Consider the following 25,074-nt stretch of genomic DNA (forward strand, 5'->3'; position numbering starts at 1 on the left):
TAAATTCTGAAACAGTCCTTGACTCCACAACCTCCACCAGGAGGCCATTCCATGCCTCCACCACCCTTTCTGTGAAATAGTACTTCCTTAGATTACTCCTAAGCCTATTCCCTCTTAACTTCATCATATGCCCCCTCATTCCAGAGCTCTCCTTCATTTGGAGAAGGCTCTCTTCCTGTACAAAAGTGCCCTTGAGATATTTAAACATCTCTATCATGTCTCCTCTCTCCCTCCTCTCTTCCAGCGTATACATGTTGAGGTTCATAAGTCTGTCCCTATCATTTTTGTGTTCAGGATCGATTACTAATTTTGTAGCCGCCCTCTGGACTGACCATCCTGTTTATATCTTTCCATAGATGTGGTCTCCAGAACTGCACACAGTACTCCAAATGGGGCCTCACTAGAGACTTATACAACAGCACTATCGCCTCCTTTTTCCTGCCGGTCATGCCTCTCTTTATGCACCCAAGCATCCTTCTGGCTTTGACCATCGCTTTTTTACCTATGTTTGTAATTTTTGGTAAGCTATTATGTATTTAGCATTTGTGTTCTGTGTGTGTGTGACTAAGGTATGCTGTTAGCATGAATTTTTCTATGTAACATTCTGTAGTAATTTAGCTCGTTCAGTTTTCCCAATAGTGGAGGGGATATTTGTGAGGGGAGACAGGGATTTTGTTGATCCTTGTTCTGTATTGTTTGTGATTTATAAAATGTCAGTTGTACAGAATATTATTTTTTTTTTTTGTAATACTTAAATAAAATGATTTAAATATAAAATCATAACTGTTGTACTAACCCGGTCAACACATTTAAGCTGTTTCTTTTTACAGACAGGATTCAAAATTGTCACCCAGACTTTTGACCTACTGTTTCTTGCCAATAGTTTGAGCCTGGAATTAGAGGAGCCATCGTATTACCTTTGGGCTAATACTAGAAGGAGTAGAGAGTACTGTGTCTCATCTATGCTGTACCAATAAGCATCTGTTTGGCTATCAACCCAAATATTGCAGAGTTTGTCAGGGCCCAATGCTCAGAATTCCCGTGCAATAGCGAACAGCGCCTGACCCATACCATGAGAACAGCGTGAAAACTTAGCTCCTTAATGTTCAGTGCTAATGGTATGCAAATGGGGTATGTGCTGTAGGACCAAAAGTAAGGGGGAGGAAGATGCCTGGCATATACACAGAAGTTTTGCAGTAAGCATGACTCTTGGGCGCATGCCCAGGCAAACTAGGAAGTGAAGCACATATTGGCGGCATTCTTATGTGCCTTTAAATATAAGCTTTTCAATTTTTGTTGTTTTAACTTGAAAAGCTTAAATTTAAGTGCAGAAAATAGGCGCCAATGGTGTGCTTTCACTTTCAGGTTTGCTAGGACCCACACACATTTGTTTTTCACTCCCAATACTGTAGAGGCTTGCATGGTCTTCCTTCCGCTTCTGAAATAACTCAAAACTGGCAGATTTTAAGCTGAAAAAAAGTAGAAATCCTCTCTTGAAACACCTCAGTGCCAACTCTGAGCTTGTGTTAGGTTTCCAGCGGTAAGGGGCAGGGTTTGTTTGTACACTGTTCTCTCGGCATTGAGAGAGAATACGAAATTACCTCATTTACATCCATTTGACTACATTTAAATACTATTTGCGCTAATCTTTGGCGTGGCTGTAATTTCCTGTGCTGTAGCCTTCTGAACATTCTGCACAGATTAACACAGGTGCTAGTCTAGCGCTAATCGGCTCTAGCACCAGCGTAAGGTTCTGAGAATTGGCCCATCAGAGCCTAAATCACCAGCTGGGAGAAGGGACCTTATATAGTTCCTGAACCAAAACCCTAGCGCCCATGAGTTTATCCTATTGATCTCCCAATTTCTCAGAGGGGGTAAGAACTAGTTCTGCCTGGCTCAACAACTGTGTACCCATTCCTTGTTATTACTTACTGCTGATGATCTCTGTGATATATAGTTGGAGTAGGGTTACCATACTTCCAGATTTACCCGGACATGTCCTCTTTTTGAGGACATGTCTAGGCGTCCGAGCAGGTTTTGCCAGTCCGCCCGTTTGTCTGGATTTCTGGACAAACGGGTGGGCGGGCGGCGGACCTATCCTAGCCTCCCCTCCCCTTACTTACTATCTACTGCCCTGGTGGTCTAGTGACCTCTTTGGGGCAGGAAAGAGCCCCCTCTTTCCTGCCCAGAGCGCTGCCCTTGCCTTGCATCCTGTTGCTGTGTGACGGTCTCTGGATTCAAAATGGACACCGAGAGTTGAAGCGGCCTCACGAGACTTCAACTCTCGGCGGCCATTTTGAATCCCAAGACCGTCACAGCAACAGGATGCAGGGCAAGGGCAGTGCTCCGGGCAGGAAAGAGGAGGCTCTTTCCTGCCCCGAAGAGGTCACTACACCACCAGGGCAGTAGATAGTAAGGGGAGGGGAGATGACGGGGGAGGGGAGGGGAATATGTGACAGGGGGCGCGGGGTGAGAGCGAGAAAGGGCAGGGAGAGGATGTGAAAGGGGCGTGGTGTGGGTGGGGCAGGGATGTGGTGTGGGCAGGCAGGGCAGGGTAGGGGGCGTGACGTGTCCTCTTTTTCAGAGGACAAAATATGGTAACCCTAAGTTGGAGAGTAAAGTTAATTCTATTAGAGAACAGTTCTCAAAGTAAGGAGTGGAAGAAAATGACTGAGTGTAAAGTTTTTGCAGCCTTGCACTTATACTATCTCTGCCTTTTGTGGTCGGCTTTTATTCTGAGAACTGTGTGACTGTAAGGGTGTGGAGCCTAGCCTTATTCGGCCTCCTGGGGTTTTCTCTAGTCCTGGTTCACGCCCTAAAAATAAAATATTGTGTACTTAACCAGCTCTCATGCTCCACAGTGCACACTAGGTAGATGCCTAAGGTGACCCAAAAGGTCAGGGCTTAAGACAGGAGACAGCGTCACTTGACAAGGCTGAAGCCGTAGCCGCCATCTTGATATACTCAAAGCAAAGCAAACTATTGGTCCACGCCAAGCCACACATAGGCAGTCCTTATTTCTAATAAGCTTTTGCTGTTGTTTTGGGAGACTCAATATGGCAAAAAGCTCCGCCTACAGGTATCAGGGTAGATAATGTGCAAGAATGCTCCCGCCATCTCCTGTCAATGAAACCTCCTTGGCTTACGCAACCTTACAATAAATCTCTAGTTTCTAGTATGTGGGCTACATTTTACTGAGGATGCCTTTGTGCATTGAAGTTCGGTATCTGAAGGTATTAAGGCTCACTGCTGCTGCTTCTTTTTTTTTTTTTTTTTGTCTCTGTTTTGAAACAAACATAATGCAGCCTGGCTCAAGGGATATGCTGCTCTGGTGGAGATGTACTCTTGGATGATAATATTCTGCACGGGGTGGGGGGGGGGCGACTTTACTTGTTCTGTTAACCAGCATTAGTTTCACCTGCAGCTCCGTTTGTTAAATTGCCATGAGTTAAAAGAAAATGTGCAGTGTAAGTCTGACTGCTCCAGTAAACGTCAGCGGGGAAGATTTGCATTGTAATCAACAGCTTACTGATGCTGACAGTCCGGGAAACATGTTCTACAATTCAATCACATAGTTTTGGTCAATAAAAACATCGGCGGCACGACAAGCAATTAAGAAGCAATCAAAATAAAGGGAGTTGCCAATGAAACTAATGACGGTTAAAGTTGTAACGGGCGATCCGTGTTTTATCCCATGGCTTGCAGTAACGAGGAAACCTCCTTGGCTTGCAGAGCGAGCGATCGTCTACCAGAAATAGGTGACGACCAGGGTTGCCAGGTGGAAAATTTTTTTCTAGCCCAATCCAGCCCAAAAACCAGCCCAAAACCCGCCCAAGCACAAACCCCGCCCCTGACACCCCCACCCCCGCGTCATCACCCCCGCCCCCGCCGTCACCGGCCCCGCCCCCGCCGTCACCGGCCCCGCCTCCCATGTCACCGGCCCCGCCTCCCCCGTCATCGGCCCCGCCTCCCCATCATCGCCCTGCCTCCCACGTCATCGGCCCCGCCTCCTACGTCATCGGCCCCGCCTCCCACATCATCGGCCCGCCCAAAACGTCACTAACCCCGCCCAAAAAACGTCACTAACCCCGCCCCCCGCGGCCGAAAAAGGCAAAAAGCCGCCCAAAAAACCGCACAGAAACCCAAAAAGCCGCCCAAAAAACCGCAACCCGCTGCGGGCAAAAATTTCCCGCGGCGGGTCGCGGAAAACCGCCCAATTGGGCGGTAAAACCGCCCACCTGGCAACACTGGTGACGACAAGAGGGTGAAGAAAACAGGAGACGGGATGACGTAAAAAAGTTGAAGGCACTTGGGTTAGCCTGTTTCCTCTGCCCTGCGCAGCCGTCACCTAGTACACTAAAAACAAAGCAAGCAAACCTATGAGCTGCTGCATCCTCTTTCTCGATCTTTATTGTTGGGAGCATTTTTAATTAATCTCACATATTTTTCAAACATGCTGGCTTGTGCAGCATACGGATATACACAGAGGAAGTATTGGCTTCATCATTTTAAATCGTGTCATTTGGAGGGACTGGCTATAGGCACACCCTGTATTCGTGCAAAGATATTTTCACCTACTAAAGAGCAATCAAATCAGACATCATGTTATGAGAATGAGGTACTTAACAATCAGACTTACTATTTATAAGTAAGTGAGAGCATCTAACATTTTTTTCTGTGCCCACATCAAAAGAAAAAGATGACAGGTGGGAACTTGCTCCTTTTTGTTTGGTGGAATGCAGTGGTATATTATAAAAATGCACTTGCTTTTTTATATTACTATTTCACAGATATGTATTGAATAATGAGGTAGGGACTTCCTTCATGCAGAAGTTCTGTCCAGAGGCAGTCTAAATGTGCCAATATTGTCCAGTTCAGACACTATTAGCCATCAATTTCATACAAAGTTAATTATGTTCAATGGAAAATAAATCTGTTGGCTCAAGCTGCTTGCTATGTAAATATTCCGTCACATCACTTTTTCATTATTGATACCAAGTATTACATATTAAAGGAATTTGCTGTAAACTTTGTTTTAATTCATTTATCCAGTCCTTACATGCACTATAGTTTTGCTTTTTAAACCCCAAGGTGAATCCTAAGGGTGGTGGAACGATTAGGTATAAACTGTGTTGTTTGTTTTTTTTTGTTTTACTTTACTTGTTTTAGATTGCTTTGGGTCCTGCCGATCTGTACATCTGTAGTCTGGAATTTTGGAAGATGGAAATGAGAAAATAAAAATTAAATTTTGGATGTACTCTGTAGAAGTTGTTGTTTACTTTTGCAATGTGTGTATGGATGCCTGTTCTGGTGTATGCATGTGATCATATTTGAATAACTGTCTATACTTATGACTATGATTTCTGAACACGCGGCATAATTAAAAGACAGACTTTTAAATGCCCAGCTGGGTATATATGGTAATCTCATCTTTGTTAAATGTTTCAGACATATCCATGTAGTTGCTCCCATGATATAAATGAATTCTATTATTCTGTCTCACTGAACCTGAGTTTGTGTGGAATATTGTGGGATATAAATGTAAAATAAAAAAAAAATCCTTTATCCTCCACGTTTTAAGACACCAGCTGGATAGTAATGGCACAATGAAAGCAAGTTTGGTTCAGTGAAGACTAAGAGGCATATTTTCAAAGCACTTTGGGAGGCTAAGTTCCATAGGTTTCTATGGAACTTTGGGAGGCTAAGTGCTTTGAAAATGAGCCTCCATGTCAAAATAACCTGTTCTTTAGCTAGGCTCTAGTATTACCACATTGCAAATGTGACCATACCACTAATAAGTTAAACGATTAACTATCTTCATTGGCGTTGCAAGGGTGGGGTGGTGGGGGCAGTCCGCCCCGGGTGTACGCTGCAGGAGGGGTGCAGAGAGCAGTCACGTGGCTGTCGGCTCCGCTGGTTCCCTGCTCCCTCTGCTGTTACTTCCTGTTCCGGGGCACAGGGAGCAGGGAACCAGCGGAGCTGACAGCTGCGCGGCTGCTCCCAGCACCCCAGCAAGTAAGAAGAATGCACCAAGGGGATGGGGTCTTGGAGGTGATGCATGGGGGGGCTGCACCAGGGGGGGTGTCATTGGACCCGGGGGGGGGGGGGGTGTCGTGCTGCACCCGGGGGCGACAGATGACGCTGCATTTTTGGGGGGTGTGCAGCAGTGATCCGCACCAGGTGGCAGCTGACTAAGAAACGCCACTGACTATCTTGAAGGATTATATAACCTTTGGATGCATGACTAGGCACACAAACATACACTTATTTATTCAATATCACAACTACTCATGTACATCCAGAAAACAACCTTTTAGGGCGTATAGTGTTCACAATGATCTCCTTTTAGAAGAGATAAGAGTCTTCAGTTTTGGCACAGTATAAGTCAGCACAAGAACAAAATATAAGAAAACCAATGTACTGCATTCAGTGCTTATTTATTTATTTATTGCATTTGGATCCCACATTTTCCCACCGTATGGCAGGTTCAATGTGGTTAACATAGTGCTAAAAAGGTGGTTACAAAATTTAGATTTGTAGAAGTCTAGTACACAATACAGAAGCACAATAAACGCTTGGGTTGATATATTAGCATATTGTGAGAGAGGTTAATATTATTGTTTTCCATTTCTGAACTTTTCATGATGTATGGTGGTGTGGGATTAGGCAGATCCGGGGGGGGGGGGGGGGGGGAAGACTTATTGAAAAGATGTGTTTTCAGTTTTTTTCTGAATTATAGGTAGTTTAACGTGAGTATCAGGTCTTTGGGTAGTGAGTTCCAAAGTTGTGTGCCTATAAAGGAGAGGCTGATGGCATGTGAAGATTTGTATTTTATACCTTTGCAATTGGGGTAGTGAAGGGTTAGGTAGGTTCTTGCTGTTCTCGTCACATTTCTTAATGGTAGGTCGATAAGTTATAGACTACTTAGTTATGTTTAAACAAATGAGAGATCTGCATGAAACAAAATATTTATTTTTATTTTGACTTATAAAACCACTTGTCCCTGAAATATGCTCAAAACTGAATAAATCCATTTGTGTATCTAAAATGTAAACTTCTACAAAACAGATGCAGGTGTGATTCCATATGCCTCAATGAAAGGAGAGTTTAATTTTTACTTCCATTTAATTTCAGTATATTCCATCTTTATAACACCAACAGTTATGACGAACCCATCAAGAAACAGGCTATCCTCACTGAAATGTCGCCACCTGTATTGTATAGACGTTCTATATAGAACAGTGTAGAAAAAGTAGCACAAAATACAGACATGATAACTCTGTTTCTACCAGCTATAATAATTTTTAAGCTGTTTTAGTGATATTCCGTTTTTATTTCATGACATTTATATCTAGATATTGTAAGCTTCAAATAAATTAAAAAGCTGTCAAATAAGTAAAAAACAAAACAAAATATTTTGTCCTTCATCTTTTAAGGCACTGCCTATCCAACTGGAACTGCTTTAGAGTTTTTACAGCAGGGCCATGCATTTATTTTTAATAATAATCTTTTGCTATTGTTTTGGGTGAACTAAAGCTCCGCCTACTGCCAGCAAGCTCCGCCCTTTGGCTTCAGCCCGTATAATGGACTAGATAGGAACATGCACCCCATCTCCTGTTTTCTTCAACCACATTGATGACAACCCCCACCCCCTCCGTGAGGTCTAGAACTCCATGAGCAAAACTATTGGAGCCCCAGAACGAGTCTTGAATTGCAACGACAGAAGCTATTGGAGCCTCAGATTGAGGCTCGAAAGTGAGAGAGAAAATGCTGTCAAAATTTTCTGGCCGCCAACCTTAAAAACTTGCTCAATTTGGCGGGAAATCTACCCAACTGGCCTGGTAAATTTCGAGAAACAGCACAGAGCAACGGTGGAAATTGCTGTCGCCGACTTGCCGTGTGTACGATCGCTTCACACTAGTGCCCGGCATTATCAAGGAGGTTAGATTGAGAACTGGCTGCGAGAGGGCGGGGACATCATGGACCTCTCGAAGACATCGGATGAAGAGCAGGAAGGCAACGAAGATGATGAGGAGACGGACTGGTTGGTTAGTAACGACGACACCCAGCGGAGAGTCTGGATCCCGGGTGCTGCCGAAGGACGCTGTAAGTGTGAGAAGTGTGGGGGTGCGGTGAGGAGGTGAATCCCCAACGTGACTGTAGTGAGGAGAGGCAGTGAAAAAAAAACCGACAATGTGGATCAGCAGCTCCTAGGTGTGCTTGGTTTTGAGTGTATGGGAATGACGGCTGTGTTGGGGAGTGGAAACAGAGATTAACCTACGGGCTTCCTTGCTTACAGTGTAGTTGATTGGGTCACTTCCACTCGTGTGCAGTAATCGTCCTGCTGCATGGCCAGAGTCGAAGAGGAGAGGGGTTGCGGCGGAACGGTGAGCGAGTGGCTGGGAGGGTGGATGAGGGGGACTGTGGGCGGGGGGATGGGGTGCAGCTGCGATTTTGTTTGGTTTTGAGTGTATGGGAATGACGGCTGCATTGGGGAGTGGAAACAGAGATTAATCAATGCTTCCTTGATTCGTTGAGTGACTGTGCTCCGCCCTAACATCACATTTGACGTGAGGGCGGGGCAGACACTCATGGGATCTACACGTTGAAATGTTGGAGGTTTCATTAGAACGTTGGGGTTGTGAATTATGTCTGGATTGGGCGTGGCTGAGGGCGGGTCTATGAGTAACAGTGAGTGGTGCTGACAGCCTAGCCTACCAACAGTACAGGGCTTTAGTGTTTCCCTGCCACAGAGTGAGCTTCAGAACGTTGGAGGTAAGAATTATTTATATAGAGAAGATTGTAAATCACATTGAACCTGAGTTTCACTTGGACTAATGTGGGATAGAAATGCCATAAATAAATAAATACATACAGGGGTACAAATGAATTTCACTTCTTAATCATGTTTTTGTCCTTTTCCTTGGCCCCAGGAAGGGTCCGGCGGCGTCCAAGGCTTCCATTGCATATTGGATTGAGGCGGCTTACATTGAGTTGTTTACATTTGCAGGAACTAGAGAGTTCCTGCTGGGTTGAGGACCAGTTGACTTGGGTTCAGGTGACCTCCTTACCGGAAGCCGAGGCCATCTATCTGGTGGCAACCTGGTCATCGCTGCATTTATTTGTGAAACATTACAGAGTGGATGTGCTAGTCAGAACCCACTCAGGCTTTGTCAGGGCGATCATTTAGTGGGTCTTGTCTTTTCCTGCCCTATAAGTCTGCTTGGGTACCTTGCTTATTAAAGATGATACAGCCCAGACCCTAAGGAAGGTGAAATTTCGTCATATTTGTTCATTTTCTTCAGTCATCCTTAGGGGCTGATGCGGAAAGCAACCGCAGGCTTAATCGCAGGGTTACTGACAGTTGAATTCCGGTTTTATGCATTGAGCAATGCAGAGAGGATTTGTTAATGGGTGATAACGTGCATGCAAAACACAGCCACGGGTTGTTTTAAGATGTATGCTGATGAGCTACTTTAGGCTTTCCGTGCTATGCAGAGTACACCACCCACTTTCGATATATGCACAACAAGAGAAATTTACAGTGATGGTCCAGTGTAGCGTAGAAGGTTTTGCAGAGAAGATTTTTTTTTTTGTTGATCTTTCACATTTAACTTCTGGTTTTGTCTTATGCAAGTCAAAGGAAGCCAGTGCAAAATTTAAAGGCAGATGGTGAATAGCAAACATGTGTTTATCCAAACAAAACTGAAAGTGAAAGCACACATAAGTGTCTGTTTTGCGCCCAAATATGAACCTCTGAAAAATGTTTGAAAGGCTCATATTTAGCCGCTGAAGAACAGACGCCAATGTGTATTGTCATTTTCAATTTTGGTTTAGACATGTGCACAAAAACAGCCGTGCTTACTGCAAGACCTTGTGCACATGTGTCTGGCATACTCCTTCCATTTTTACCGCACATAAAATTTGCATATGATTAATTTTCTGCATTCTGTGCTATTAAACTCACAGTAGAAGCCATGCATTCAGACATCCACGTGCAGCTCTACCGCAAGCCTTTCTGCATTTCCCTCTTAGACCCTCCCATGTAAGACTGCAGCTACTGGGACTCTTGGGGTTCTCTGTCTTTATCCCCACTGCTGTTTTGTGTGTGTGTGGGGGGGGGGGGGGGAGATTCCTTAAAGCTGCAGTGGTTGATGGGATATGGGTGTACTTTTTAGGTCCTTCTGCTGTTTTGGCAGAGACATACTGAAACTTCCCTATGAGCACCAGCAGGTTATACTGGTGATGTCACTGGGAAAGATCAGATTCTCTACCTCCCTCAGGTGGTACAAAGGGACCTGCTCATTAAAGATTGTACAGCCTGACTAAAAGAAAGGAAATTAACAGGTATGATTAAATTTCACCATAATATTATTCTTCTCCAGTTCTTTTCAGGTGTTTGATGTGTGTACATACTATGTTTGGGGTTTTTTTAATGAGTGCTAGCGCAACTAGAAACGGAATATCAAAAATGCTGTGCAGGAACCAAGTATAATGATGTGTTCAACAACTTAATAAGTTGTTGTTTGACCATAGCTTCCTAAATATTTTTGTTTTTCTTTGTAGTGCTGCTTGGCAAGGTGGAAAAAAGAGGAATTCCTGTACATAGAGTCATTGTGCACATTGATATGGATTGCTTTTATGCACAAGTGGAAATGATCCGTAACCCTGAATTGAGAGAAAAGCCTTTAGGTGAGTTTATGCTGTACTTGTAAGTAAAGTTTGGACCCTTTTACTAAAGTTTAGTGCACTCTGAATGCTGTATGCCTTATTTTATACCTATGGGCCACGTGGTATTTAGCATACACTAATGTCCATTAGCGTGCACTAAGCTTTAGTAAAAGGGCCTCTCTTTTTTTTGTCTTGTCTGCATATAAGCAGTAAGATAAAAAGACATTTCCCCATAATATCCAGGACTGATGCTATAGTTGAACAGCTTATTCCTGACCTGAGGAAGAAGATTCTCGCTTTCGAAAGTTATTCAAAAACTGTATTAAATTTAGTCCAATAAAAAGATTTATTTTTTATTTTTTTTATTTTGTTTTATTTCTATTTATTACCTTTTAAAGTGGACTAACATGGCAACCGTACTACTTTATCCATAGTTTAACAGCAGCATTACTGTGAAGAGGTTCTGGGTTTAACATCCTTCATGTTTATGAGGCGTGTTAAAGATGCAAATGAATCGCAATGTTTGGTTACAAATTATAGACGGGTAGCTTCAATACCTCTTTTTACAGAGTTAATGGAGGGTCTAGTTTGTGCTCAACTGAATGACTGTCTAGGTACATATAACATTCTGCATTTCTCCCAGTCAGGGTTTAGATCAAGCTTTAGTACTGAAACTGTCTTAACTTTGATACTTGATAAAGGAAGATAAATGAAGATATATTCTGAGTAATAATGGGAAAGCACTGTTGTTACAATTTGATTTATCTTCAACATTCAATTTAGTAGACCATGAATCTTACTTTCTGAAGAGTGATATTGGAATTAGTGGTACTGTATTGAACTGGTTCAGTGGTTTCTTGAAAGCTAGATCTTACAGAGTTTGGAAAGGAAATGAACTTTCCGAGAGTTGGAGTAATCCTTGTGGTGTACTGCAGGGTTCTTCTATTGCCAACATTAGGTTTCAAATTGCTATAGTTACGTGGATGATCAATCAGTCTTAATACCAGTTAATTCTTCCTAAAAGCAGGTGTCAATAATGGTTAATAATTGTCTAGAGGTCATTGGAGCCTGGATGAAGAGATATAAGTTTAAATTTAATGCAGAGAAGACCAAATTTTTATTACTAGACTATAAACCTGATCCTGTGGAGACCCAAATGGTGGTTGGTAGTACTTTGTATCCACTACAGAAGGTTATTAAATTACTAGGAGGCATATTATCAAAGCACTTAGCCTTCCAAAGTTCCCTAGGTTTCTATGGAACTTTGGAAGGCTAAGTGCTTTGAAAATATGCCTCTAGGTGTTTGTATTGATCAGGCTTTAACATTGGATTTTCAAGTTTCATCTATTGTTTTGATATACTATGGAAATTGAGATGCATTAGGAGATTTTTTGAGATTTCTCAGTTTAGGTTGCTGGTGCAGTCTTTAGTTTTATCTAAGCTGGATTATTGAATCTTCTGCTTTTGGGTGCTCCATCAATTGCGTACATCATAATCTGTACCAGTGTCATAGCCAGACAGCCAATTTTGGGTGGGCCTGAGCCTAAAGTGGATGGGCACAAAATGATCTCTGCCCCGCCATACCTCCACCTCAAAATATAAATACGTTAGCTAATGAGGATCCTCAAGCTCTGTTAGCTGAAGACTTTCTCTGAAGGCAGCTAGAACTCCCTTTTACCAAGCTTGGCAGGCAGCAGCAATGTCCCTAAGCCACTAATGCCAGCACCACATGCGTGCTTAGTAGTCGGTGGCTCAAGGATGCTGTCACTGACTGGAGAGTTTGGTAGAAGGGAATTCTGGCTGCCTTTGGAGGAGGTTCTCAGCTGGGGATACTTGGGGTTCCCCACCAGTTATAAAGGAAGGGTCAGGGCCAGTGTTAGACATGCTATGGCCCAGGTCAGAAAATAAAGAAAGGCACTTCCTCAGATCCCCTCTCCTCCCCGCCTCCCCTCCAATTTCCCCACCTGTCAATACTAATCACACCGACAGACCTTCACCAAATACAGACCAAGGGATCACAAATTAGAAATTAAAATATTTACACAAAAATTGAATTGAGAACCCCAAGAAGTTAAACTTAACATATACTACAACACTGGAGAAATAACAACAGAAATGCATTTCCTTTCTATTGAACACAATGCAAAAACAATTGCTATGCACATTTCCGAAAGCTAATATATTCCATTTAAAACATTCAAAATAAAATGCTTTTTTCTACCTTTGTTGTCTGGATGTTTTATTTTTCCATTATGTTGGTTCCAATTTCCTGTCTGTCATCTACTAAATTCTCTTTCAAGTGGCTGCTGTACATTTGTCTTCTCTCTGCTTTCTATTCCCTCACTACACCTACCTCTGATATAATGATCATTCCTTTTTTGTTCTGTCCTCTCATTTTTTTCTTTTCCACCTCTGTCAACTCAAATTTCACCCTCTTTCTCATCCTTCTCTTCCTTTTTACTTTTCAGCTACATATCAGATTTCTATCTTCTTCTTTCACCCACTAGCTCTCTCATTCCCCATCTCACACCTTCCCCAGGCTTTCATTCCCTTCCATCTTTAATCTATTCTCCATTACCATATTTCTACCCTCTGTAATCACTATCCTCTCATCCATTTTCTTCTTACCCTTCTCCTCCCCTTCCTGGCTTCTCCCACATGGTTCCACCATTCCCAGCGCCTTCCTTCCTCAACCTTTCTAGCCAAGCATCTGCACTCTCTTTCTTCCATCCCCACCTTTGTAGCCTAATATATCCTGTCCCTTCTTTCTTCCCTACTTTCCCAGGTCCAGAAAGGTATTTCAGTTATTAGTGGCCTGTTGGGGCCAACCACATTGTGACTTAATGGCATCCCATTGGAATGCGAATTGGCCTTGATGTTATCAGCAGCATATGAGAAGAAAGGTCACGAGGATTGATACCCTGTTTCTGCCTTAGCCCAGGGAAGAACCTTTCTATGCCTTTCCTTTGTGGCTTCTCATAGGAATGATGCTGTGCAAGGTAGCCAGTCATCTGTGTTTTTTCTGATCCTAGTTGTACTGGACTGGTCTCGTTGCCTGTGGTACACTGACCTTCTCTGCTTTCTTGCTGGCATCCCTCTTGCTCTGCCCAGGGGCAAGGGAGTCCTAGTTCAGGGGCCCATTGTGATGGAAGATCCCTTCTGGCTTACAGCCTGGCTCTTGAGAAGCGCTGTCTGAGAAGCAAGGACTATTTGCCTGGTCAGTGCCTGTAAGTGTTCCACATCCTTGGCTTGTGTGAAGGTCTAGAGGTCCTTCGAGTAGTGGTGGGCATAACAGAGTTTAACCTCCGGGGTTCGGCGGTCAATGATTTTGGCCTTTTTTTGCAGAAGGTCTTGGAGCATGGGCTAGCCCTGAATTTTCTAAAGTTTCATGTGGTGGCCCTCCCACGTTTTTGAGGCGAGGTTCATGGTACCTCTCTGGCTGCTTACTCTGCACAAAACCCCCCCACATCTGTCCTTTGTTTCAGGTAAGTGTTTCTCAGTGGAATCTCAGTTTGGGTCCTTAATGCCCTGAGGGACACCCCTTAAAACCTATGAAGAGGCCTTCTCTGAAGAATCTGACCTTAAAAGATATCTTTTTTAGACACAATCTCAGCCAAGTGGATTTCTGAATTGCAGGCTCTGTCCTGTAGAGATCCATACTTTTCCATCTCAGAGGAGGTAGTAACCATTAAGATGGCTCCCTCCTTTCTGCCTAAGCTAGTCTCACCTTTTCATCTGAACCAGGTGGTCTTCTGGCCTTTGTGGAGGATTGTGAATAATGTTACCTCTAAGCAGAGTGTATGAGCAATTACTTATATATTTTAGGAGCGTCGCAAACAGATTTTTACGTGGTTGCTTACAAAAATGTTTTTTGTTCTATATATAGAAATGCATTGCTAATACTGCCACTCAAAATTTGTTTTTTAAAACTTGTTGCTCACACACAAAAATGTTTGCACACACCAGGCCTCTCGTTAGAGGAAACATTAAGTGTGAGGACGACAACTCTGAGACTACAAGCTGAATGGTCGCAGAGTGCTTTTGTGTTGAGGACCACTAATCCCTTTTGTGTTTTTCCAAGGCCTGCTAAAAGATCATGCATGTTGGATTAAAGGCGACAATAGAGTTGGTGTACATCCTGAGCGGTAAGGTGGTTCCTAGGGGTCTTTGAATGCACTCTACCAGGGCTCAAGCTATCTCTTCATCGGAGGTTCAGGATATGTTGCCTGAAGATAGTTTCATGGTGGCCATCTTAGGCATTTGTGAGACATTATGGGATCAATATTTAGATGAAGGGAGATGCAGCCATTGTCAGGGTGGTAATTCGGGAAGCCTTATCTTCTGTCACCCAATAGGACATTGCTCTGGCACATCTCAAGTGTGTGAACTAGTATAGCAGGGTGATAAGGTGAAATTTATTTATATCTTTAATTTCTTTTTCCTTGAATCCTGCCACACTAATCCAGGATCCTCTCTGAAAGACTGGTCTGTGGGAATCTGGGTTCTCTCTGTCTCCTATTTACCTAAGATATTGTTTTATGTAGTTAGAGAGAAATGATCCATGAGAAGATTGCAGTTTGAGTTTCTGTACAGGTCCCCGGTCCCCCATGGGTCACAATAGACATTCCTGGATCTACTTTGGTATTGGGAGTACTGAGATTTAGCAGTGTGCACCAGCCCTTATGTTGGTGATGTCACTGTTTTGACTCTGTTCTCTACCTCTATCTACTGGTCAAAAAGGGACCCAACTTGATTTTGTGGACTGGTGTGGCAGGATTCAAGGAAAGGAATTTAACAGGTATGAATAAATTTAACCGTAACTTGAAAAGTATGTAAATTCATGAAAGAAAAAAAAAAGTTTCAGCAACATCCTTTGTTAAAAGCAGTTAGCTTAGCAGGGTTTAAAAAGGTTTGGATAACTTCCTAAAATAAATGTCCATAAGCCATTATTAAGATGGACTTAGGGAAAATCCACTACTTATTTCAAGGTAAGCAACATAAAATGTATTGCACTGTTTTGGGATCTTGCCAGGTACTTGTAACCTGGATTGGCCACTATTGGAAACAGGATGTTGGGTTTGATAAACCTTCGGTCTATCCTAGTATGGCAATGCTTATATTCTTATGTTCTTAACATCTGATCACCACAGCAATACTTATATTGGCCAGTAGGCAGCATCATTTATTTCCAAGTTTGTACAGTATTACTCTTTCTTGAGTGAATTCTGTTACAATTTATTTGAGAAATGCTCCTTGTAGAGGAATTTCAGATCTCCTTATTTTTACTGATTATGCAATATCCAAATCTGCCTCAGCCATTTCTCAGATTTATAAATATTTGTGTCCACAACCTTCCAGATTGACTTACTTCCTATGCACAGCCAGTTTCCTTCCCTTCTCCTTTTTCTTTACTAATAGCTGTTTGGAATTCCTACCTTTTAAAATAGAAGTAAACCATTTTTGTTATTGATTAAAACATATGCTGATTTGCCCATAGTTAAAGCTATTTATATTTGCTTTTCAGGTGTTCAACAGAAACATGTGGTTGTTACTTGCAACTATGAAGCCAGAAAGCATGGGGTTCACAAACTCATGTCTGTCAGAAATGCCAAGGAAAAGTGCCCTCAGCTGGTTTTGGTTAGTGGGGAGGATCTGACGAACTACAGAGAAATATCTTATAAAGCTACAGGTACCATTTACAGAGCATATGCTAATGGTTTGCTGTCAGTGCAAGACATGATATATACAGTATGTTTTGAAAAGATATTATTTTATGGACCACAATGTTTTTATTCATTTATTTTTCTTCCCAACTCATGGGATGTTTGCAAAGAAATGATACATTGGGATCAAGAATGTCTGTCTTTGGGGGCAGAATAATTCTCTGAAACAAATTGACGCCGCCCACCCCCCTTTATAAAGCCATGCTAGTGGCTACCGGTGCAGTAATGCCGACACAGCCCATTCAAAGTGAATGGGCTATATTGGCATCGCTGCGTTGCAGCCGATAACATGGCTTTGTAAAAGGGGGGGATAGATTGAAAGCTTTCTATGGACAGGAAAATACCTACTGTATTTGAATGTAATTTACCTTGAACTACTGAGAAAGGCTTGAGCTAAATCCTTAATGGAAAGTGTGTGTGTTTATGTGTGTGTGTAAGAAATGAGGAATGATGAAAAAGAATATCAGTTTGATAAGGGGCCAAAATTTCATCTGTCAGAGCCCGGAACGGATGCTGCTCAGCATTCAGAATAATTCCAGAAGCTTTTAGCAGCACTGACCACACGTGTGCAGATACCTTCCTGATCACCTCAGCCGTGTTGGACTGTCGATCATTTTTATTCCCTGGGGCTGAGAGGATGTGTGTGTGGTTTCTCTCCTCAGCATGGTTTTTTTCTTGGCCTTCCTTGCTTTAATAGGTATTTTTTTTTCTCCTCATAGCAGCATGGGAACCTTTTTCTCTGTTCTTTTTTTATTTTTCGGGCTATTTTTAATTTTTTTGACCTTTGTAACTTCTCTCTTTTTTTTTTTTTTTCTTGGCTCATTGGTCCACTTAGGCCTGAGCTTCCTGGTTGGGAGGAGTTGTCTTGTCTTTTTTTTTTTTTTTTTCTTTCAGCAATTGAGCCATTTGATTTTGCTTTGGCTATTTTTCCTGCAATGTCCCATAAAACTCCCAATGTTTTTAAGAAGTGTTCACGGCGTGGCAATGTCATCTCTGTGACTGACCCTCACACTTGGAGCTTGTGTGCCTAGGACCTGACCATATTGCTTCTAATGGTAAACTCTGTTCTGAAATGCAGAAAGAACACTTAAAGAGTCGAGAGGTGCTGTGCAAGAAACTTAGTGCATTTAAGTTGATCCATCAGTGTCGGCATCGAAGGCATCATTCCCCCATGGCTTCCAGGACTGCAACAGGATCGAGGAGGTCTCCACCAGCCTTGACATCAGGCATCGATAAGGTCTGTCTAGGCTGAACATCATCGAATCTGACACAGAGGGACGAGGCAGGATTCGACCTTGTCCTCATCGGCAGTGAGGGATCCTAAAGTTGAGCGGAGATGAAGAAGCATCGACGACAGACCTCTTCGATGCATGGCGCCAGGAGCTCTGCAACACCGCTGGTACCCAAGAAGCTTTGATGCCAAGAGGATCGCTCCTCCTCCTTGGAGTTGGTGCCATTGCGTCAACCTCACCAAAGTCTGGACCAGGTCTCTTATTTGGCCCCATTAACTTCTTAGACAGTTTCCATACCAGTATCTGCCCTGCCTTTACTGATGCCTGTTCCCAAAAATGTGGATGTAGGCCATGCTGCTGGAGGAGCTGGAGCACATCTTAGCACGGCTTGACGCCAAGGCATTTATTTTGACCTCTGTATCCCAGTGCCAAACCTAGAATCTCATGTCCTGCCTGTCGGCCAGGCCTTCAAGCTGGTGCCCTGATGGGCATCGGAAAGAGCACTGACTGAGACGGTGCTCCTTTCCAGTCCATTGGGGAAGGACGTTTCCTCAGAGCACAGGAAAAGACCTGTCCCCTGGCACTTTCGTCCAGAGTCTGTCCATGAGTCCAGTGGCCCGAGATGGGTGCAGACTTGGACTTCCCATGAGGAGTACTTTGCTGAGTCTGATTTAGACTACTCTCGGGTGTATGAGGATCTTTTGGGAGGGATTCATGGGTCTCCCCTTGGACCCACCTCCATCTCAGGAAAGGAGAAAGTCTCCCCCGGAGGAGCTCTCCTTTCTCACCTTTGGCTGAGTCCATCTCATTTAAGTTGGATGTTGAGGATGAGCCCAGAGTAGAAATGTTGGACATCCTTACCAAGGAAGCTGTGGCAGTGCCTCTGCACAGTATCCTTTCGATTGTGCAGATGAAGAACTGAGAAACTCTCCTCTCTCTGCATTCTGTTCCTAAGAAAGCTCCCAGATTCAAGAAACAGTAGCTTCCTCACCATTTTATGGTGATCAAATTCACCCTCAAAAGGGCCAAAAGTTCTAGGACCCATTCTTCAGTGCCCCTCTGGAATTTTTTGGGAGGAAGGTTTTTTTCAGGGCCGTATGCTCATATCCTGCATACAGTCCTACCAGCTCTACATGAGCCTCCACTTGAAGAACTTGATGCGCAGTGTGGTGGAGTTCGTGGACACTCTACTTCCAGAGCAGGCTGTTCAGTTAGTTGCCAAGCAGAATGAGTACTGAAAGCACATGGTCTAGGCCACCTACGATGCTTTTGATGCAGTATCCAGTTTTTCCGCTTTGGGTATCAGCATGTGCAGACTTGCCTGGCAACGTGTTTTGGACCTTGAAGCAGTGGTTTAGGAAAAACTTGTAGATATCCTTTGCCTAACACTTTTGGTGACAAGGTAGGGGAGGTCACTGACCTTAACAAGAAAATAGCCAATAACATCAAGTCATTGTCTTGATCCACTCATTCTGCAACCTCCACTTCTCAGAGCTTTATGAGTTGTAGTCTGAGGAGGCCCTACTAGTCTCAAAGTCATAGGTTCACTTCTTTTCCCTGCCTTTCTCAGCAGGGCCTGGAACCCTGCTCCTGCCCTCATTAGCCCCAGATGCCCTAGCCAACTCTCTAGTCAAAGCAGGGAACAAGCTTTTGACTGGCATTAAGAAAGCACAGCTGCAATAGATGGCCTACCAGTGGGACTGAGGCTGAATTTTTTTTCAAGGGGGGGTTACGCCATTCATTGGTGAACGCTACATCCAAATTGTCCTCTGAGAGTCTCAAAGTTAAGCATGAGGACTTGTTTGCAGAGGAACTCTCTTCCCTTCTACAGGCTCATGTGGTTGAAACCAATCAGCAGGGCAGGAAGGGAAGGGATTTTATTCCAAGTACTTCCTCATGCCCAAAAAGACAGGAACATTTTGTCCCTTCCTAGATCTAAGGACTCTGAAAAAGAATCTGATCAGAAAAAAAGTTTAGGATGGTTTCGCTAGGCACCCTACTTACCATGATTCAGGATAATGATTGGCTGTGCTCTCTGGACTTAAATGTCTCTTACACCCACATACAAATAGGTCCCAGTTACAGGATGTGTCTCAGATTTTGAGTAGGGAAACACCACTACCAGTACCGTGTTCTGCTCTTTAGCCTCACTTCCACTCAAGGGTATTCACAAAATGTCTTGTCATAGTGTCTATGCAGACTGGGATGCCTGTGTTTCCCTACTTGGACGATTAGCTAGTAAAGAAGTCTCACCTCCTCCTGGCCTCACATTTGGAATTTATAAGATCCCTACTAGATACGGTTCAGCCTCAGGCCTTCTTCTTGGCCCAAGGGTGAATGCCTTGGTTGGCATCACCCAAAAGGTTTGGAGTAGGTAACAGATCATGGCTCGGAAGATGTTGAGATTGATAGGCCACATTGCCTCCACTGTACATGTCATTTGAGAATGGCGCAATGGACTCTAGCTTTCCAGTAGTGCCAAGTGGGGAACCTAGCGGATGTTATTACTGTCACGCCAACACTCACAAGGTCACTCTTGTGGTGGATAATTTGCCAGAATTTGATGATGGGACTACCATTTTAAATTCCTCTGCTCCACAAGATGTTGGCAATGGATGCATCTAACCTAGGCAGGGGAGCTCATGTAGAGGTCATTGGTCTGCCCAGGAGGAAGAAGAAACACCATGGGAAGGAACCAATGGGTGAACCAGGATTTCTTTAAGAATACGGTGCAAATCCCTATTGACCTTTCTTGTTTTTGGTGGGCCTGGTAGCTAGGGATTCCCAATTGTGGTAACTGTTGCCTCCTGCTTGTCCTCAGAGAAAGCAAGATTACTTACCTTTAACAGGTGTTCTCTAAGGACAGCAGGACACATTTTGACATACCCTCTCACCTCTCCTAGGAGTTGCATTCTAACAGCCATTCCATTAGACTGATGGTTCAGCGGGCTGAGATGGGCAGGAAGGTGTCTGCGCATGCACAGTTGGTGCTGCTAAAAGCTTCTGGAATTATTTTGAATTCTGAGCATCATCTCTCCCAGGCTACTGATTGGAGGATCTGCTACTGGTAAGTAACTTTGTTTTCCAGTGTATTGCTATAGGAGAAGCAGTTCAAGCTTCTGCGATGTAGAAACATTTATACACTAAAACATTGGTCCTTTCAAACTTCCTGTCTCCTCTTATCTACTCTCTTGGTCACAGGCACAAATAGAGCCAACAGACGTGCACACGCAGATGGATTGAAATAATCTCACATGGTATACTTGGGCATGCTTTCCCCATCAAGAACTACCTCCCCACAAACTGCAGCCACAACCCTGTTTATGTGGGGTTGGCTGCTAGTGATATAGATATTGTCACAGAATGCCTAGCCACCCCCTTCTGGGTTTACCCTGTGGCTACTTAGAGGGTCTATCCCCAGAACAGCTCAGGTCTGCCTGCACCTGCTGCTTGTGCTCCACACTGGCACCCTCCTTCCACCAACTGGGTCACAACTGCCTCTGGGCGAGTCTCCCGCTCTCAAATTATCCCCAGTGATTTCTAGGTTACTGGGGCCACACTCCCAGGGGGCCCACAGTTCACAGACCCAACACACAAACAACCAGGATTCTTTATCAGTCCAGACAGAGAGGTAAATATTGTTTATTATCTTTTAAAAAATTGAACAGTGAAACAAAATAGTGCAATCAGCAAACAATAACAGGTAACTGAAATATGGATCAATTATAACAATAACTAAACATTTATTTACTTCCTAGAAAGTACCTGGGGAGATCAGGGCATATAGCTGTTCACCAGTTATCAAACACAACTATTTTTTTACAGGGCTTCAGCAAAGAGCTCTCTCTCTCTTCTTCTGGGCTGAAACTGAAGCAACAGACCGCAACTGCTGGGTAATTTCAAACCCCAGGCCAATCTGTAAAACAATGATTTTCCATCTTTTTGATCTCGCAGCACACATGCAAGGCATAAAAATTGTCAAGGCACACCACTGGAATCTAACCCATACCCATCTGTCCCCGCTAAGATCCATTCCATCCCTACCCATCTCTGCAAGTAATCTCCTCCATTCCCACCCATGCGTGTAATCTTCAGAAGTAGCTGTTTCATTTAATTATGCTACTGAAATACATTAGAGCATTGATATACTTGCTACTAGGAAGCTGGAACAAGATGGACTGTTACAGATTCCTACACAGACACCATATGCCATCAGAATGCTTTACCTCTGTTGCAGATGCCGAATATGATTCTCACCTGATACAAAATAGGGAACCACAAAGAAACATGCAGACAAAAGCTGAAAGCAGAAATATATGGCTCTGCATGCCATGGAACACCAGAGAAATGAAAAGAAATGCATGTCGTCCTGTACAGTGCAAAATAAAGCTGACAGATATTTATAACACCATCACCAACATAATTCAGTCACTAATCTGAAAATAAAATCATTTTCCTACCTTTGTAATCTTCTGATTTTATTATTCCAATCATCATATTCTCAGTCTTTGGTTCTGCTTTCCTCTGTCTGTGCTCTTAACTCTGTTTCCAGGGCCTGTTTTCCATTTGCTGTTTCTTTTCACCTCCTGTCCTATCTATGTTTGGTACTGAACTTTCATGTTCAGCTTTCTTCGATTGCTATGCTTCCTTCTTATCTTGTTTTCACTCTTATCCCTTCATGTGCATCATGTCTGCTCTCTTCCCTTCCCTGTATGTGCAGCTCATCTCCTCTCTTCCCTTCCCTATATGTGCAGCCCCTGTCTCCCCTCTCTGTTCCAAGTCTTCAAACTGTGTGGTTGCCTGCAACTATTAGAACAGGCCTTCCTCTGTCTGTCCCAAAACTTTCCCGCTGCCACATTCCTCTTGCACGGCAAAATGAAGTTGTGTCAGAAGGAAGGACCCTGGGATTGGCCAGAGGAAGGCATGTTCTAATAGCTGCGGCAACCGCACAGTTTGTAGAAGTGCGACAGAGAGGAGAGAGACCAAGGGGTGGGAAGGGGGAAGATGGCAAGGCAAATTGACCACATCTCTAAAATTCCCGGACTCTGCGGCACAGCCAAGGAACAGACGTGAAAAACGCTGCTGTAAAACCTAGTGACTGAACTAAATATCTTTCATAGTGGTTGCTGTGTATAGAAACACCTAAGAGGTAATGCTTTAAGGAACAACCTAAAGTTAGGTAGCAAGTACGCATGAACATTTATACTAGCTTTATGACTGGTGTAAATCCTAGGCCTAAATACATATATGCCTCTATACCAAGTTACACAAGTATTCTGTAAATGAAAATAGGTGCCTAAATATAGACAACCCTTTATAAAATTGCCATCCTAATGAATAAATCAATATACATATATAAGAGAGAGTGCATGATCTGTGTTGTGTTTGTGTCTCTTATTTGTATGCTTGTAGAGTAGGCATGCTCAGGAGAGGAGCATGGGCAGAGTTGTACTTTTATATGAGTATTTCATATGCTAACATTTAGTGGAATAAATTTTGGTGCTCACAATCTAGACACTATTTCTGCAATATTTGTGGTAGTATTTTATAAAGTCACATAAGCTCCTATGTACCTTTATAAACAGACTAAAAATAGATGCTTTCCCGCTCTGTTAACTCAGGTACTCTTTATAAAATTACCCGCTAAGACTAACACAAGTAATGGTTGAAAGTTGCAGGGGAATAGTACAAAGATGCTCTTAGAGTGCTTTAGAGTACATACATCATTTTAAATGAGAAATGACAGTGTGGAGCTTTCTGTAGTAACTCAGTAAGTTGCATTACTCTAAAATTGATTATGTACAATGGTGAAGAAAATAAAACATACATTTTTATATTTTAGATGTTTTTGCCTTACTGTTAAGTACTGACAGTGCTTTTTTTTGTGCCGGTACGGTGTACTGGCACCTTTTTTGTGAGGTCCGGCACCTTTTTTGTGAGGTCCGGCTCACCTGCCCGTTCCCTTCCGTTCGTGCACCTGTGCTCCCTGTGTTGAAATCTTTAATTTACCCGAAGTCGCGGTGAACCGGCAGTAAAAGCAGCAGGCAGGCAGGCTCGGCTCCTCGTCACTTCCTTTCCCTCTCAGCGCATCCCGCCCTCGCGGAAAGGAAATTACATCAGAGGAAGGCGGGACGCGCTGAGAGAGAAGGGAAGCGACGAGGAGGTAAGCCTGCCTGCCTGCTGCTTTTACTGCCGGTTCGCCGCGACTTTGGGTAAACTAAAGATTTCAAGGCAGGGTGCACGAACGGAAAGTCGGGGAGCTGAGGGCGGGCGGGGGCTGGGGTTTGAACGAATCGCTGGACATGATGGGGAGGAGACTTGCTGGACATGGAGGGGAAGGGAGGGCAGGGTAGAGAGGAGAATTGCTGGACCTGGATAGGAGGAGGGGGCAGGGGAGAGAGGAGTATTGCTGGACATGGATGGGAGGGCAGAGGAGAGCGGAGACATGCTGAACATGGATGGGAGGGGAGGGCAGGGAAGAGAGAAGTGCTGGACATGGGAGGGTAGGGGAGAAGAGAATCGCTGGACATGGATGGCAGGGGAGGACAGAGGAGAGCGGAGACATGCTGGACATGGATGGGGGGTGGGTAGAGGAGAGAGGTGACATGCTGGACATAGGTGGGAGGGGAGGGCAGAGGAAAGAGGAGAATCACTAGACATGGATGGGAGGGGAGGGCAGGGGAGAAGACAATCGCTGGACATGGATAGCAGGGTAGGACAGGGGGACGAGGAGACATACTGGACATGGCTGGGAGGGGAGGTCAGCGAAGAGAGATTTCGCTAGACATGGATGGAAGGAGAGGGCAGGGGAGAGAGGAGAATCGTTGGACATGGATGAGAGGGGAGGGGAGAGGAGAATCGCTGGACATGGATGGCAGGGGAGGACAGGGGATAGAGGAGAATCGCTAGACATGGGAGGGGAGGGCAGAGGAGAGAAAAGACATGCAGGACATGGATGAAGGGGAGGGAAGACAGGAAGGAGATGCACATGGATGGGAGGGGAGGGCAGGGGAGAGAGGAGAAATGCTGGAAATGGATGGAGAGGAGAGCAGGAGATAGAGGAGAATTGCTGGACATGAATGGATGGAGGAGTTGGCAGGGAGAGAGGAGAAATGCTGGACTTGGATGGAGGGGAGGAGAGAGGAGAAGTGCTGGACATGGGTGGAGGGGAGGAAAGAAAAAAGAAGATGCACATCGATGGAGATGAGGGAAAGGGAAGAGAGGAGAAAAACTGCACATGGATGGAGAAAATAGGCAAAAGCTGGATCCACGTTATACCTCCTCTAGTCAATTCCACGGAGGAGGACCCAACTTTTACTTATGGATGTAGGGCAAGAAATGAAGAAGAAGAGGAAAGTAAAGAAATAAATGGAAAGGAAGCCCTGGAAACAGAGTTAAGAGAACAGATAGAGAGCAACAGAATCGGAGACTGGGACCAATATGGATAG

General features: G+C 44.0%; 1 protein-coding gene across 3 annotated transcripts in view; it reads left to right on the forward strand.

The window, feature by feature from the left end:
- Positions 1-7,742: 7,742 nt before the first annotated feature.
- The window catches only part of POLI (DNA polymerase iota), a 61,169-nt gene continuing 43,837 nt past the window's right edge, over positions 7,743-25,074 (forward strand). For 2 of the 3 annotated variants that reach the window (XM_030192954.1, XM_030192955.1), the window contains exons 1-3: positions 7,743-8,106; positions 10,567-10,692; positions 16,196-16,360. In XM_030192954.1, coding sequence (XP_030048814.1) covers positions 7,980-8,106; positions 10,567-10,692; positions 16,196-16,360 — 418 coding nt within the window. In that variant the 5' untranslated portion in view covers positions 7,743-7,979. Of the gene's footprint in view, positions 8,107-8,736; positions 8,776-10,566; positions 10,693-16,195; positions 16,361-25,074 lie in introns of those variants that run through there. The other variant, XM_030192958.1, reaches the window with a different exon arrangement.

Source organism: Microcaecilia unicolor, chromosome 2 (assembly GCF_901765095.1).
Source record: "Microcaecilia unicolor chromosome 2, aMicUni1.1, whole genome shotgun sequence".
Taxonomy (NCBI): domain Eukaryota; kingdom Metazoa; phylum Chordata; class Amphibia; order Gymnophiona; family Siphonopidae; genus Microcaecilia; species Microcaecilia unicolor.